At 36.5% G+C, this 17,757-nt stretch overlaps 1 protein-coding gene across 1 annotated transcript in view; it reads left to right on the forward strand.

The window, feature by feature from the left end:
• Positions 1-876: 876 nt before the first annotated feature.
• Smp_074400 (ubiquitin-specific peptidase 22 (C19 family)) overlaps positions 877-17,757 on the forward strand; it is a 19,580-nt gene continuing 2,699 nt past the window's right edge. The window contains exons 1-9 of the mRNA XM_018797882.1: positions 877-1,124; positions 2,593-2,755; positions 3,381-3,479; positions 5,295-5,393; positions 8,410-8,582; positions 11,085-11,259; positions 11,790-12,046; positions 14,550-14,807; positions 16,804-16,913. Coding sequence (XP_018652880.1) covers positions 1,002-1,124; positions 2,593-2,755; positions 3,381-3,479; positions 5,295-5,393; positions 8,410-8,582; positions 11,085-11,259; positions 11,790-12,046; positions 14,550-14,807; positions 16,804-16,913 — 1,457 coding nt within the window. The 5' untranslated portion in view covers positions 877-1,001. The remainder of the gene's footprint in view (positions 1,125-2,592; positions 2,756-3,380; positions 3,480-5,294; positions 5,394-8,409; positions 8,583-11,084; positions 11,260-11,789; positions 12,047-14,549; positions 14,808-16,803; positions 16,914-17,757) is intronic.

Consider the following 17,757-nt stretch of genomic DNA (forward strand, 5'->3'; position numbering starts at 1 on the left):
CTATCTTCTTTCATCTCTTCTGCATTGGAAAGTTTCCGTATTATTTTTTACATTTCAACCGCCCCACCTCCTACGTGGTAATGCGGCAGCTGCTGCCTCGACAATCCCTGTTCCCCTGAGATAAATTCATTCAATCAGATAACAAGATCCACAAACACATATGTAACTACCACAAGGACTAGCATTAGTACGGTCAAATGACTAGACTACTTCTCACTGGACACCACCAAAGACATATAACCGTACCGAACCAGTCATGAGTGAGATCAAGGAAATCAATCAGTTTATACAAACTCGTGTAGATGCCACAGGTATTCTAGTTTGGCAACACTTTAACCAGCAACACATTCTATAACTGAATCCAACCCACCAGGTGAAGTAAGATGTCAGAAGCGAGGAGGTTGGGAGATATATTTGATAGATTATCAGTATATCGAGAAGGGACTGATCTAAACTGGCCAGCGATCACAGGAGAAGTTGAGCATGGCGTTCCCACCCGTGGTCTGGTGCGGATGCATGACCGAGGGCCTCCAGCCATGGGTGAGTCCATTAAAACTAATGTGGTCAGCATCCAATGTCGAAAACTTACAAAGCTATTGATTTTGGGGATTTATTTATCACTACACTCGTCACAAAGAGATTGGATATTGTAATGGCCCACTAATTATTGAGTTTACTGAAATTGTTGGTGTCGTGTAGCTAGATTAATCCCACTGATCTCTGTAAAATATCGGAAGTTGTTCCTTAACATGAAGACTGGACCATAAGGAAAAAGACTGAGAGATGCTAGCTAGTCAATGGGACATTCAGCACTAGAGATTTCGGTCCTTAAGGAACCGATCAATGGAACCGGTTTTAGAGCACACGCTCGCAGGCGCGAATTATAAACATTTCAGGTTTTCCGTCTCTTAGGCTTTTATCAATGATATGAAATCGATCAAAAAAACATAGTTATGTTCTAGTTAGTAATCAGGGTAGAATATAGACATTTGGGGTCAAATATGCCTGAAATGTCTTGCAAACATGCGAATCAATTCTTCACACAGAAGACAAATGAGATTGCATATAAAAATATCATTAACCATATTGCTTTTCCAAAGTCCCAGCGTGGATTCACTCATAAGGTATGTCCACTAAAAGGTGGATTCTCTTTTGAGAAATTTAGAGATTTTACAGATCATTCATCTAGGATACTGTTTTTCCGTCGTTACATACACTACGAATGACTTATTATTTGTTCGAAATACTCTCAGTTAGTCATCACACTATGAACTTAAATCCTAGCCTTACCGTAGGGAATTCATTATTTATGCGCTGTCATCCCTTCATGTTAGAATATTTTTCAGTTGAAGCTTCTAAATAACATAAAATCCCAATCGTTTGACGTGGACTTTCGTTACTGGATTGAAAAGATTGGTAGTGATTGAGGCTATTTAGGAACAAACTTGTTTTCTGTAACAGTAGTATCTTGGTTTTGAGATGTGTTAAATATGTGTTGGTACAAACACCTTGTCACATAACTTGGTCTGCCTAACATGTTCTTTGTTAGGATAAGCAGAAAAATAATAGCCAGATCTCAGTTGCTACATATAAGTTTATTCGGTTTTCAGAAGTGTTCATAGCTTTATGCAAACAAAAGTTTATAGGTATAACTATTAGTTGTTTAGATGGGGACTGAACTTTCAACTCTTTTGTTTTCACTACTATCCTACCCATTTTTATTTTACCATTTTGATTGCTAGGGGATTAGGTTCAGTAGGCCACTAAACATACAATCGAGTCAAATTACATACAACATAAATTTCTTTTAACTATGGTTTGCCATACTTTTATCATGCATATAAGAAAAAACTAAAACACAGCCACCGCTGAATTATATTCTTAGTCACGTCTCAAGCCACTAGTTTGAATGATCTTTGGGTCTTTGATATATATAAACGGATCTTGATTCATAGCTTTCTCTAAGAATAAACCGATAAACTGGCATGCAACTATTGAGCCAGTCTATCTCGAGCAGTACTATTTAATCTCTCTGGTTTAATACATGGATGTGAAACTAATGCAAGGTGTATATCCGTGAGTTCACGCTCATCAGTTGTTAATGATGCGAAGTAAATCTAAGTTACAAATACCGTGACAATGAATTGGTTAGCTAATTAATTGAAATGTACTAAAATATAATTTCAGAGAAGACTCGATTTATGGTTGACGTTAAGCTATTGACTCTCATGCTGAAATTCATCTTTCGAGTTCAAACTTTTACGCAATATCTTAGTTGTACACTATATTTAAAGATTTCTAGTTTTTCTAAAGGAAACATATATTTTCCAATCTGATTTTCAAACAAGTATATATTTACGTGTAGTATTTCCTTCCAAAGACTTATTTAAACATTACAAACCTGAACATATTCGGTCTTCTGTAATTCTCAAACGGTATACACAGTTTGAGATTCCTAAATAGTTGGACAAAGATCTAAACACTTCAGTTCCAATTACTTAAATTATATATTAAGTAGCCGTCAAACAACTTTTAAAACAGTTATTACTACACTTCAAACTACAGAAATTATCATCATTTTTTATTGATCAGGCTACATTATGTTGTACTTTATGCAAAACACGAGGTGAAGATTTCGACGTTTGCAATAAAGATTTGATAAGACCTGGATGTTTACTCGCATGTGCTCATTGTATTCATTTCGCTTGTTGGGATTATCGTCATATATATTTACACGGAGAAGACCATCCTGATCATTATCTTTGTAAGTCTGTTGTGTTTTTATATAATTGTTGTTAACTGTAAATCTTTTTTTAGTTTTCATGAATAATTATAGAAATTTCAGACTGCATTATTTGTTGAAAACTGTTCATTTCAATGTAATTCGAAGCTTTTTATTACATTACATGAGATTTCTCCAAAATACAGACTTTATGATATTGTATAATCAGTCAGCCAGTCAGTCACAACGTAGGACTTCGTACGTACGTACGTCAGTTCGAGTTGCCATACCACATTAGCACAGAGATGGAGTTGTCGATTCAAATCCCATAGTGGTGGAAGTAGTAAGAGTATAAGCAGAGTCACTCTTCGGCTATGAATCGACTAAATGATGAATGTTTCGACTGATTTAAAGTTTTACTCTAAATGTTCTTCATTTCCTTTTATCTCTTTTTTTTCAAACTTATAGTTGATTATTTTTAGTGAGGAATGATTATTAATCGAATTAAAATGAACTACTTTCTGCTTGGCAAGCTAATTACAGAACTACACTTGGTTTTAATCACTCACACTCTCTCTGTATGTTTGTCTATTGTTCATGGAAAACTATTCACTCAGATTCCTTTTTTGTTATATTCATATAGCTGTTTGTACAGAACGTGGTGAATTATTTTGTACTGGTTGTGGTGATTTTGTTTACCATTCTGTGGCTGAAACTTTTCATCAGTCTGCATGTCGCACTTATTTAGCTCAATTTGGTGAGTCTCATTCCTTACTAAATATTCCTGTGATATTTTGATTATCTGTTAAATCAACAAATAAAGATCGTATGTTTACTCTGGTTAAGGTCCGTGTGATTATCGTAACCAATGATTGATGACTAGGCGACATGACTCAAAATCGTTCGCAATGGAACAGGTGCATTCACTTTTTGCTTTCTTCTAGAACTAGATTATATCCAGAGTCATTCTACCTAACAGTAACAGTATTCATGGACAATTTCGACCTACATAAACAAAATCAAATAAGGAAGATTGGTTCGGCTGAGTCCTTTCTTCGGCGGGTTCATTTCTAAAGCTGTACAATCACAAATATACACTTATTTTTTTCCAGATGATAACGATGACTGTAATAGTGATAATAAAATTTTGCTAAACATGGTAACAATGAGGTAAAATATATAAGCAAATAAAGAAGTGAAAATGCTATTATCATTAAGGGAAGTGATAATAATGTTGTTGAGATCTTGAATATTGAAGATAAAGAAGTTATGATTCGAGAGGGAAGGATCCGTGTGATCAGATAAAATGTTGAAATTGAGATAATGTGTAATCAGGAGGATCATAGAAACAGAAACAAATCAGTTGGAGGTAAAAGGTCTATAAAGAAGAAGATAGAATTGAAGATGTTTGTGATAGGAAAGAAAGCTCCGAATGACTAAGACCATCGTAGAATAGGAAGTTGTACACGTTTCTTTTGTACACATTATTCTGGTTTTTTTAGATGTGTAGCAGGTGCTTCGGCAGTGCTAAGGGGATGGAAGATAACTGTCTTTGACAGCTTTCTAATTACCTTGTAAATGACTTTAAACTCCGATTCCGTTTTGATTGAATGACCCGTGTTCACAGGGTGTTTGCTTATTGAATCATTTCCACCTGTTTTCAGACAAGCCGGGTAATGTTCTCACATTTTCTTGAAAAAAATACGCATTGAACGACCTATATACCTGACTGCATCCAAACAGGTAGATTAATAAGCGCACATGAAATTGGTCGAATGAGATAATTTATCCTGTAGATTATTGGCGAACATTAGTCGGCTGGAGAACACTAATCGCGAAGTTGCTCCGAAGAACTCTCTGTTGAGAGTCGGAAATTTTCCTCTTCAGGATGTCTATAACTATATCACCCTCGAAATCGATGTTCATACAAAGTTTTTTCTTTTCTTCAGAGGCTATTTATGCTTTAGGTGGTTTGAACTCCATATTCTTGTCAAAAAATATTGATGTATACCCGTTTTCCATAAGTATTTTCTTAAGGAGGCTCAGTTCGTTACCTGTGGCCTTGGACTGATGCACATATGTGCCTGGTCCTACGTTGTAGCTGACTGGTTGATTGTAAGTGATCCATCAGAAACAGAAACAGAGTCGTCAAAAATTATAAACAGTTCGGTAATATCTCCGCCTGTAGCTCCTCCAGGGGCTACTGCCGGTCCCAAGCCCGGGTAAAGGAGGAGGGTTGGGCATGGGGTTAGCGACCCCATCCCGTAGAAAATCAACTCGCTAAAAAAACGCTATCGTTTGTACAGCTGGTATGAAAAGTTTTAGTGTTATTTGAGTAAAATTTATATCGCTCCACTTGTTCATTAAATGTAAATCAAATATACATAGTCTTATGACATTATTATATTCGTTCTCAACTAGAAAGTTTTGAATTGTGCCGGAGTCAAAAACATTGCATTGTGTCAGCTTTTACAAACTTGCTTCAGAGGTTTCGTTACAGTTAAGTTAATATTCTTATCAATAATCTCTGTAGTGTTTAATATTCTCATTACTTCTATGATTAATTTTTCAGGTTTATCCAATCGTTATTGGAGACCATCGTTTAATGAATTACGTCTAATACCTCATATTACTCCAGTATTACCCTTAACTGTAAATGGCTGCTCTGGAGGTTCGTCTACTTTGTGTTTTTTTGGCCTGATTAGTTATTGGTATGATTAACATGTCCTGGTTGCTTAGTGCTTAGTGTCAAAGTCAGTTGTCTCGTCTAATTTCAACTTAATATAAGCACATTGAAAAATTGCAACTCATGTTCCACATTTCACTATTTGTATCCCAAATCAAAGAATATCGGAGTGAACAATTGTCCTCAGTAACTTCTTCATCATCAGTGACTCTGTAGTTATAAATACGTAATTATTGTATTACAAGACCAAAGTAAGACATACATAAATAAACGAATTAGACAATGTTATGTTAGACTAGTCAACTAGTCAGTTAGTGAAACACAATGTAGATCCGGACAAATGTATACATCGATACAAGTTGCCATACCCGATAAGTACACCAAGACGAAATTGTCTAGACAAACATCAGTAATAGAAGCGGTTAAACGTCAAAGATACTACTTGAAGCGAAAATGTAAATTAATGAATCAAGAAAAGTTTATAAGGAATTAACAACTTATAATCTAAAGGAATACAAAACATGGATGGATCTAAGCGATTGAAAACGATTCAAAGTCTCTAACTATTGGCCACGACAATCACTCAAAGTCCAACCAATGTAGCCTTTACATGCCTACGTAACTCAATCCAATAGTTGATGTTATTAAACTGGTCAATTTTGACACCAACAGTTACGGCTCAACTGGATTCTTAATGTTTCATTTCTAAGTATATAAGGTCATTTATGAAAGGTGGAAAGTTTGTTGTTAGGTATTAAGTTACAATCAATAAATCATGAAGATAAAATATATACCAGGAGATATTTTATACCAAGCTAATTGAAATGACAGTAATAATAATGTGTGAATATAATACTTAATAAGATTATTTTATTATTTGATTTAAACACACAAATATTGGTACAAAGGGGGGAATCGAACACATATGTGTCACACAAGTCACTTGATTTGTGTGTGGACTGTGATACTGCTCGGATGTTCAGAACAAAGCAGGTGGTTTTCTTAGGGGGCCACGTTTGGAGCCTTCGACCTAAAGGTCTGATCCACAAGGTAGTGGAGTATCGTGAGGAGATGCAGTCCCATGGTAGCCGGTGACCAACGATTGATTCATACGCCATTTGTTCCATCAGGATACTGGAGTCCATGTGTACCATTGGTTTGGAATGAGGGTTTTCCAACTCCCCTATGTGGATTTTCCGTATCCATCAACCCGTTTAAAGCGCCGTACATTCGCTTTTCATCCTCTCAATTTCGTAAACAACAGTAATGCGACGAGAAGGCAGTGAGTAGGACTTCCCTAGTAGAGGCTATATACGCGTGGCCATGTGAGAGCATTTTGAGAGGGAGAGCGGACTCTCCACACTCTCGACCGTACCAGGGCATTTGAGGGTTTAATAGGATAGTAATTATAATAAAAAATCCATGTAAATTATGAATGATGAGTGTGCGAATAGAAAATATGGTAGGACAAGGTGGAGATAAATATAAAACGAGATGGGTGTTAAAGTTTTATAATATATGGTTTATATAAGAAGTGGCCTAATCGTAGGTCACTATGAATAGAGAAGTTGAATATATCTTTTTCTCTGAATAGACTAGTTCAGTTTTCTAGAGTTGATCCTGATCGCTTGATTTATGTAACGAGGCCATAATCTCGCTCATTAAATTAGATTTTTCAGGACGTGATATGAAACAGAAAAAGTCTCACCTGTTTTAGTATTGTGTTCCATACCTATGGAGTGAGAAATCTAAAAAATGATACATTTTGAATGTTTTAAGTTGTTAACTGATACAAAGTTCACTTTTTAAAAAATGTTACACTGTCTAGTTTACTTATTTATGTGTACCTTGTTTTGGTCTTTATAGTACATTAATTACAAATTTATAGTTGAAATCATGAGTCAATTGAAGCTAGACCATCATGGAAAATCTGGAAGCACTGGACGGCCGTTTCGTCCTATTATGGGACTCCTCAGCAGTGCACATCCACGATCCCGCACTCACGAGATTCGAACCCAGGACCTACCAGTCTCACACCAGAGCACTTAACCTCTAGACCACTGAGCCTGCCGGCATCCAACGGTATTAATGTCTAACTTCAACCAATCCACGAAGTTTAAGCAACCGTTCACCAATTGTCTTCAGTGAGTTGTTATCCCACAACAGACGTGGTTGAACTTCACTGGTCACTGCTTCCCACTAGAACTCCAGGACATGTATCTTGAAGTCAGTCACTAGTGAGCATATGATTATAACCAGAAGGGGTTTTGTGGAGATTTCAGTATTCAGTGCTTCCAGGTCTTCCATGGTGTTCTAGCTTCAGTTGACTCATGATTTCAACGATGAAAAATACTGAAATCTCCACAAAACCCCTTCTGATTACAAATTTATAACTGTAGTGTACCTGATAATGAGTTTTATATTTATTCATAGGTTAAATATTGAACTGACTTTACCTAGATAACTAGTAAAATAGCTATTTTGTCCTGTCATAGGACACTTCAGGAATGCATACTTATGATACCGCTGGGGAATCATGCTCAGGGTTTCTTAGTCTCATAGAAAGCACGTTACTTTTAGATTCTACAGCTGATACTGTCCGTTGGTTCACATTTCTAAGTTCAGTAATTTCAGAGTATCATCTAACCATCATCGATGATACTTGTTTCATATTAGAAATGGTTGAACTCCCACTGATCCTAGCTTCTCACTACAATTGTAGGAATTCTCCTTTTGGATACTCACTGTTGAGTGGTTTCGTACTTAGACAAAACAACAATTCAGTTCTCTCTCATTTTCAGTGAGTATGTAGCTAAGTTAAACCATGGTTTAAAATAACAAATAGAACAGTCTTTACTAATGACCTCTTATATTAATATCTTCATTCGAGAAAAAAGTGGTTAGATGTAGTTGGCAATAAACCATTAGATAGACATGGTATTGGTTACTACTCAGAGATCAATCAATGTAAATACTTTTTTTTCTTGTATATTTTATGTAGCTATGCGTGGTCTTATCAATATGGGTAATACATGCTTCTTAAATGTTGTCATACAAGCGTTGACCCATACACCCGTTTTACGTGACTATTTGTTGGCTGATTTACATAGATGTTCAAGTCCAACTCGATCGCGTAATTGTTTAGCTTGCGAAATGGTTCGCATTACACAAGAGGTATATCTATATATACATATGTATATTTACATATAATTTATTGTATAAATATCTTATTTGACTATTTGAAACACTTGATAAGAAGCACTGCTTAACATAGGTGTTTTGTATAACATCAATTTTTAGATTAGTAATATCCTTTAACAATGAGGTATTTGCTCTACAACTTGTCTCATATAGACTTGAAATAGATGTACTTACTTACTTACTTACGCCTGTTACTCCCAATGGAGCATAGGGCGCCGACCAGCATTCTCCAACCCACTCTGTCCTAGGCCTTCTTTTCTAGTCCTATCCAGTTTTTGTTCATTCTTCTCACGTCTGTCTCTATTTCTCGGCGTAATGTGTTCTTTGGTCTTCCTCTTCTCCTTTGGCCTTCAGGATTCCATGTGACGAGGGTTTGTCTTGTGACGCAGTTGGGTGATTTCCTCAATGTGTATCCTATCCACTTCGAGCGCTTCTTGATTTCTTCCTCCACTGGAATTCGGTTTGTTATCTCCCACAGTAGCTTGTTGTTGATAGTGTCTAGCCAATGGATCCGAAGTATCTTGCGTAGACAACGGTTGATAAACACCTGTATCTTTTGGTTGATGGCTTTCGTAGTTCTCCAAGTTCCCACCTCATACAGTAAAACTGTCTTGACACTTGTATTGAAAATTCTAACCTTGGTGTTGGTTGACAATTTTTTGAGCTCCAGATGTTCTTCAGTTGTTAATATTCTGCTCTTGCTTTGCCGATCCTCGCCCTCACATTTGCATCAGATCCACCGTGTTTATCAATGACGCTGCCCAGATATGTGAAGGTTTCCACATCCTCGAAGCCTTCTCCGTCAAGTGTAATTCGATTGATGCATGTTGTATTGTATCGGAGATTTACACTAATTATAATCAATTTTGATAGTAAAAAGTGTCATTTTCTCTTTATGGTAGTTGTACATCACAGACTGACTTTAGTTAGACAACCAGTGAAAGTCAGAAAGTATGAACAGTTATTTAGTACTCGTATGGGATCCCTCAACAATAGATATCCATGACCTTACCAGATTTCAAAGCTCTAGGACGTGTCGGGGTGAATGGTTAACCATCAGGCTACCGACTTGGTGGTTTACATTCTTAACTTCATCCATTTCATGATATTACACGTGCATCGTGTTGCATAATCCTTAGTACTTGATTGAATTCTGTTAATCAAGTTGGTTATTATGATTTAAATCAATGGAGCGCAAAGGGTGGGAATATCCACTTTCCTCAAAGCTTTTGATCTGTCTTGGGTACTTATAGTGTCATTGCACACTCCCTTGTTGGCTCATTCAGATAAGTGGTCATATGGTAGCTTAGTCGACAGAATCTGTTTAGTACAAAACTGACATTGATCAATGTTCGTCACCTCTAGTTATTATGAATAAGGACATCTGGAAAGAGAAAGGAAAGAAGACTCTAACTTAATAGTTGTTTGTACTTTCAACGTTGTTTGATGTAATGTATTCAATTTGTACGGAGAATAGATCAAGTTACCGGGTTTTTATGAATATAATTTACTAAAGTGGTTTTGTGAAGACTAAAGAATCGGGAACGATATCAATCAGAGAAACCACTGGAAACTAAGGTATGCGGGATAGTTGTTTTATCTTTGTTCCTAAACTCTGCGTTTTCGGGTCGAACATATGAATTTCGATTTTTGGCATATTGAGTCAATTATTATTCTTCATAGGTTTTCGAAGTATCCAGTTTTTTAAGATTCAACTTGCTTTATATCATAATCCTCATCCGAATGTCATCATTCAGAGTTACTTACTGCATCACCTTATTTTCGACTCGACCTCTTTAAATCTTAAGATCTTCAGTTCTTGATGCCATGTGCTAATGTAGAGGTGCTCATTATACAGACTTACTCAAGCCTGTTACCTATCTTGGAGCATAGGTTGCTGACCAGGGGTATTCAACCAACTGCGTCCTGAGCCCTCCTTCCTAGTTGTTGCCGAGTGCTGTTCATCCTTCTGATGTCTGCATGTTTCCCTTTTGTCTTGAGGATTCCAAGTCTGCATTCTCATTTCCACCTCTATGTGAATGATCCTTCCGGTCTCCCACACTGTATAGACATTCCATGTGCTCATATCAGTTGTTACTCTGGTTGTCAGGAGTATCGACCTCGTGATTTCAGGAAAATCTTGGCTTTCATCATAAGGAGTTATAACTTTTATATGAAAATTTTCAGGTCAGATTTTAAATGGTCAAAATGAATTCTCCGGCTACAGTTCTTTTTAGATAAGTTCTCTTTCATGAAACGTGGTTGCTAAACCCATCCCGAACCCTCCTCCTTTACAAGGACTTGGGACCGACAGTAATCCTAGGAGTGCTCCAGTCAAAGTTTCACATTGTACAGAGTTTGTTTCCAAATGCGGGTTGGTGTTGCGTCACGATGAGCATTAATTGTTAAATGTTTAATTCTTGTCTATTTATAATATACATAATCCATGTGATTTTTTATCTCTCGAATATATAGTTATATAAACCTGTTGTTACTCCATTTGTACCAAATAATCTACTGTATGCAATTTGGTTACACGCAAGTCATTTAGCTGGTTATGAACAACGGGATGCTCATGAATTTCTTATAACATTGTTAACTTTAATACATGGTCATCTTGTTGGCGAGGAATCACCACACGATCATGATGGTGAGTATATATAGTTTTTTTCCCGATTTACGCTTCATATCAGAGACTGAGTTTGGTTAGACAACAGTTTCAAGCAAGGAGGCACTGAACAACTGTTTCGTCCTAGTGTTGAGCTCCATTCAGGTCCAAACTTGTGGTTCTCGAGTCTCGTGATGAGCTTTGAACCTTTAGACCACTGAGTTGACATGCATGTGAAAAACCATAACCATTGGAGTTCAGCCATGTTGGTAGTGATGCAGTTACCCTCCAATGATTGAGCAGTTTCGCGAATAGATTGAGACTAGACATGTAAACAACAGGTACCTTTTCAGTGGTTTAAAAGTTAGGCACCCGCCTTCATACATGAAGGTTGTGAGTTCGATTCCCGCCGGGGTCGGAGATGTAAACGACTGGGAAATCCTGTAATCTCTTGACACAGGTAGGTATCTAGTGTTTACTTATTTTTAATGATTGTCTAACTGAGATCAGCCCGTGTTATTTTAATCATTAAAGTTAGTTATTTCGTGTAAAATACAATTTTTATTTATTAGAGAATTGTACATTACCTGGACAAAAACTTATCAATGATGAAAAACATTCTTCTAATCCAAATCGTAATTTTATTAGTACAAATCATAATTTACTGCATCATCATCATCAGCAGCAGCATAATAGTCAAGCGATTAGAGAAACATCGAAAATAATCAATTCAACTGAATGTATTCCACAACCGGATTCGAATTCACAAGCATCATCAGTATCTAGTTCTCGTGAAAGTTCCGATTCTTGTGATTGTATTGTTCATCAGGTAGGTAGGTGAGAAAAAGTTTGTCTATGCATATATATATATATATGGTGAATGGTTGACTTACATTAAATCAGCTCCAGTGTTAACAGTTCTAATACGATACGATGGGTTACAACACTTTGTTGTCAATTAGCAGGCTAATACATATAGGGAATGGGTTAAGCAAAAGCGGTGTGTAATCAGAAGATCTCGCATTCGTTGGTAAAATTACTTACTGATTAGTATGAGTTGTTTCATTAGCTACATATATATATATATATATTGTGAGAAACCTCAGATGATGTGGTTTGAAATCGTCTACAGGTCAATTACTCATGATCCACGCAGGGACTGGCCTAAAATATTACATCCGCCTGAGTTGTACTATACGACTTCAGTATAGTGAGATGAATTTCAACAAAACGATGAACAGAGGAATTGACATAATTGTAGTACTGATTATAATACTGAATATCATCCAACAATTAACGGAATGACGAAATGAAAGTATCTGCAATAATGCAATCGGTTTTGTACCATGTTACTGAAAGCCAATAACTATTAGTCACACAGATTCCAACCAGGTAGTCTGTAAGTATCGAAGCAGTTTAGATCAACAGTCAATGACTCCATGTACTGATATTATAGTTTGGTTTGTTTCTACCTGTTACATCCTTGATCCGTCTACCCGATAATATACAGGAGAGAACTTGTCTTGATCTAGGTTAAGGCCTTGACACGATGGGCTGACTGGTTCAACCTCGAGGCTAGAAATTCATGAGTCCGAATTAAGACTAAGGGCTTCGAATAGAGAGTTGAAAATTATACTATCATCTGATTAGTTGGCAAGCAAGAGAACAGACGAGTCAACTGGAAAATTACTCGATTATGTTCTTGATTCAGATTGATGTAAAAGGATATATGGATAAATAAATGACTAACACGACCATAAAGTACAAACAATTAGAAAATCCAATTATGTCCAAACTAAGCATTAGGGTAGAAAATGGAGTACAAAAGGTTACGTTTAAATTACAGTAGCTTTCGAATAAAAGAGGGTATGACCATGAATCATGAGTCAAATGAAAGCTTATGGCTTGTAGAATGACCCGGGGACAGAACTAAATGTTAATATTTTACAAACTTTGAATAAAGCAAAATAATGTCCTCAAAAATAGCTTCTGTTGTTCATCATGGCTTCTTTACTTCTCTATTCACATCACTACCCTTAGCCTTTCTACCAGTCTACTTCCACTTCTGTCAACATTACTCTTCTGAGGTAGGGGATAATTAATGAAGCATACGCGTAACACGTTGTTCTAATTACTATACAGTCTTTGAAGATTCATCAACTGAGTTGCCATCTCTCCCATAGTGATCAGATTGTTCATAGCTGTTATTAAGCTTGTATTATTGTACTTTGAGGGACAAATGTTTGCTCAATAGTTACAAAATAAGTTTCATTTTGACTATTTTAGTTTTCTCTTGCATAAATCGATTTCATTTCGTTATTGATTATCGGAGTCAGTGCCTGGTCCTACGTTGTAACTGACTGACTGACTGGAGTCAGTGAAACACTTGTCTAATTATAAAATCGTCTTTGTCTAACCTAGCTAACTATCCAGCAAATCCTACAGGTTCGCATTGTTTGCTGTTTAACCGTTTCATGATGATATGGCTAGGAAGTTGATGTGCCCGAATAATAACTTATTCCTAATATTAAATACAATATATTTAAACTAGCGAAACATTCAGTCAGTTGATTTCCAGTTCTGTTAGAGGTATCAAGGTGTTTACTACCTCACGGTTGCATACACTGTTGAGGGATTTTTGTTGTTGTGAGACTTGAAAAGAAAGCTGAGTTAGAAATGTTTTTGATGACTCAGGAAGATGACTTCAAAGCCAAATGAATAACCAACGGAGGTCAGTCATATAACTTTTTCGTAAATATTTCTCTATTTGTTAGCTCCATACTTTTAGGAACTTACCGTTGTCAATGGAAATCCGCGGGATCAGATGAGATGTGTCACTTTTGCACCAGTCTTTTGTGATCCTCCTTCTATTATGCGAAGGCAGCATCACAGATCATGGTTATCTGAAAGAAACACCTTATAATTGTCACATCTTAGTATAGTCGATAGTATGATTTTGCCCCCAAACCTTAAGTTTACGACTTTTAGTTCTACCATTCTTCAGCCAACCCACCTGACTTGGTAGAAGACGTTGAGGAATCAGTAGTTTAATCAATATTGCTCGACAAGCGGCACCAACTACTACGGCAGTGTTACAATTGCTGTCTACATGCAGCTTAAATCTGTTTGTGATATAGCACGACCTTCAGTTCTCCATCTATACGAATTAACGATATATACAGAGCTGCACTTCAACCCCATCTTGATTTGATACACTTTCACTTAAGCAGCGATGAAAGATAGATTTTTTCTATTATGTTTTGTTTTGAGTTGGGTGTAAAATTGATTCTTCCTGTGTGTTTTTACCCTATTGTGTGTATATATATATGTAGGTGTTTTTTGGTGATTTGGAATCTGTCATATCCTATGAAGGTTGTGAGCATAGATCATCAACAGTTGATCCATTCTTAGATCTTTCATTAGATGTAATTCAACGTGGTTCTACTTCATTGCAAGCATGTCTTGGATCCTATTTTCGACCGGAATTAATTGATGGTTTAATATGGTGTTCACAATGTAATATTGGTCGACCAGCTGTTAAACAATTCAGTTTACTTCATTTACCTAATGTTTTATGCTTTTATCTCAAGGTATGTATCTAATCATTAGTCTGTAAATATGATTTCTGTTGTAACTGAATAGTTTACATTGGTTTTTGAAGCAGTAGACATACTGGGTTCAAGTCTTACTGTAAATATGAACAGTACTAGAATCCAGATATATCCAACTAATTTGTCTTATATGGGACAAAACATACACTCTGTATTCTACTGCTAGCTACTACACAGTATATAATTAACAGGTAGCTACACGAACTATTGAGGCTCTCGCTCAAATAGTCTATATACCGACAGAGTTTGATAAAATCCAACTTGCGATTCTTCAGGTATATATTTATCCACTTGACTTTGAGCTGTGCTCTTAATACATGAGAGTCAGCGGTGTTACCTGATTTCCCAAACCAAAGCAAAATGGAGAGGGGTTCGAACTTATGTTCTCATGACTGAAAGTCGAGTCGTTTAATCTCTGAACCACCCCTCCACTTGAAAATGATAACAAAAGTTGAATACCAAACTTTTACGATTTATAAAGTTCAATACCATTTAACAGTCCATTTTGCACTGTAATAAGTCCAGTGAAGTTCACAAGATGAACTCTAGGTATGATATTCCACAGTTAATTAATTTACTGTTTAAAACACGGTACGGTGGTTGGACATTGTCAGAAGGAAACCTAGAATATAAGTATCGTGCTAGTTAGAACTGTCTAACACGGCGTACCTGGTATATTGAGGGAACCAATGTTCTACTGGATCGAGATCTAAACCACTCAGTTCCACAATCTGATATGTTACTACTGAGCTATTCGGTCCGTTCAGTGGTGTCGTTCAAGACTAGGAAATTGAGTGATCCAGATTTGGATCCAATAGAGAACCTCAGTTCCCTCAAGATTTCATGTGCGCCATATTGACTAGTTCTAGTAAGTATGACACTGATATTCAGGGTTTCCTCCAGACTGCTATCAAGAGCTCACTGTCAAGGCAACGTTGCTAATTCAAAACCACGGTTTAATGAATTCAGCTTTACTGAGCACAATATTGATTGTGTGAAGATAAGTGATGCTATTATATAAATATTCAAACGGAAATGAATGAAGTGGGATTCAAACCCGTATTCCTATTAGTTGAAAGTCGAGTGGACTGGACTTATCCTCAATTGTTATCTGCAGTTTAGCACAACCAGATATAACGGATTAAAACATAAAAACTTAAGGCTGGGAACTTTTTAATCAGCATTACACCGGAATAGACAGCGCTTACTTTCACTAAGTGAACGGAAAATGACCGATAGTGTTGACCCCTCCCCCGAAAAAAATTGAAGAAGAAAATTTTATAGGAATTTCTAGGGAATCGATCAGTAGGTATTTTGTAATGATATGGAAGGAGTGAAAGACACAGAGTAATAAGCAGACTGCAGATATTACACATTAAGTTCAATACCACGTAGAAACACGGTCTCTTGTGACCCATGAAAATCAGCGTTTGCGGATATAATCTCAATCATCAAATAGTGCTTTAACCATTCCCAGTCAGTCATCAACAACGTGAAACCAGGCACATATGTGCGTCAGTCCAAGTTGCCATAACTCATTAGCACAATAAGATGAACACCAAATTCATAGGAGTAGCTACTTCAATGGTAGTAATATATTTTATAAAAAATATTGCATCTAAGTATATGATACAGGGAGAAAGAATTAGTTCGTAGAAAGAAAGGTATAAAGTAATTTTAATCTCACGGTTTAAGGGAAGATAAAGAGTGTATACGCTTACGCAATTGTGAGCAATATGTCACCCAGCGTCTCTAACCATTGCATACGATAGTCGCGCTGACCCCGACCAAGTAGTCTGCATCTACCAACATGGCTCAGACCAAAATTTGGGGACGCCGAGGACTGATGCCACGTCTTGTTTTGGCCGCCACTAACCATTCTACTTTGTTAACTATTTTGAATTATTTTCTCAACTTTATACCATGTATATTCTTGACTTTTCACTTTTTTCAACTGTTATTTCATCATATTAAGCGTTGTCATCATGATACAAAAATCAATACATCGATCACATTCCCTGTTGAATTGGACATGGCTCCATATTTACACCAAATTGTCGGCGATCAATCAGCTTGGTATGATAAGTAAGTTTGTTATTATGAACCTTAGTGATCGTTAGTTTAACCAATCAAATACAAAAAAGGGAATAGCTCATAGTTATATGTTAGTAGTATAGTTATAATAGACAAATTTCTCAGGTGTCTCGGACATGTATTACGCATGCCCAACACCTACGACCTGTCTCGTCGTTCATTATTCGTTGAGATAATTGTAAGTTGAAGGTAAGATAAGGTAGATAAAGACTATCTGGTTGCGGTATCACTCGATAACCTTGATCAATGATTGAAGATTTTTAATGATACGCCTCGAAATTAGTCACAGTAGTCAAGTCCAATATTCTCTTGGCTATGTTTTCTCTTATCTTCACGAACCAGGTTTTCAATGTTTAATCTTTATCATTCTCACTGCTACTTCAATGATTTCAGGTCATTTGCTTTTTGTTCTGTTGATTTCATCTTGTCGTTTGAATGTTGTATGTAAACTTTGGTCACTCAAATTTATGCCGGACTCTACAGTGATTATAATTGACTGTGAGTTAGAAATTTGAGGATAACTATTTCCAAATATGTAAACACATGGGGAGACTATATACTCATAAGTCGATTCCAACTTTCATAGATTAGTATCGGCATAGAGACAATCCATTAAGGTTAAGTTAAATTAAAGTAGTGTAGGATTTGAGTATGTTCCGTTTGGTTGTTTGCTTATAAAATTAACAAACTGAAAAATTCCACTGCTCGCTACTATCCATCTTTGCTTATAAAACTTGTGACTTCAGGCAATCAGAAGGTGGTTTAGTATTTTCATAGTTGAAAGCGTGAGTCAATTGAAGCTAGACCACCAGGGAAAACCTGAAAGCACTAGACT

The sequence above is a fragment of the Schistosoma mansoni genome, chromosome 6 (genome assembly GCF_000237925.1).
Source record: "Schistosoma mansoni strain Puerto Rico chromosome 6, complete genome".
Classification (NCBI taxonomy): Eukaryota; Metazoa; Platyhelminthes; class Trematoda; order Strigeidida; family Schistosomatidae; genus Schistosoma; species Schistosoma mansoni.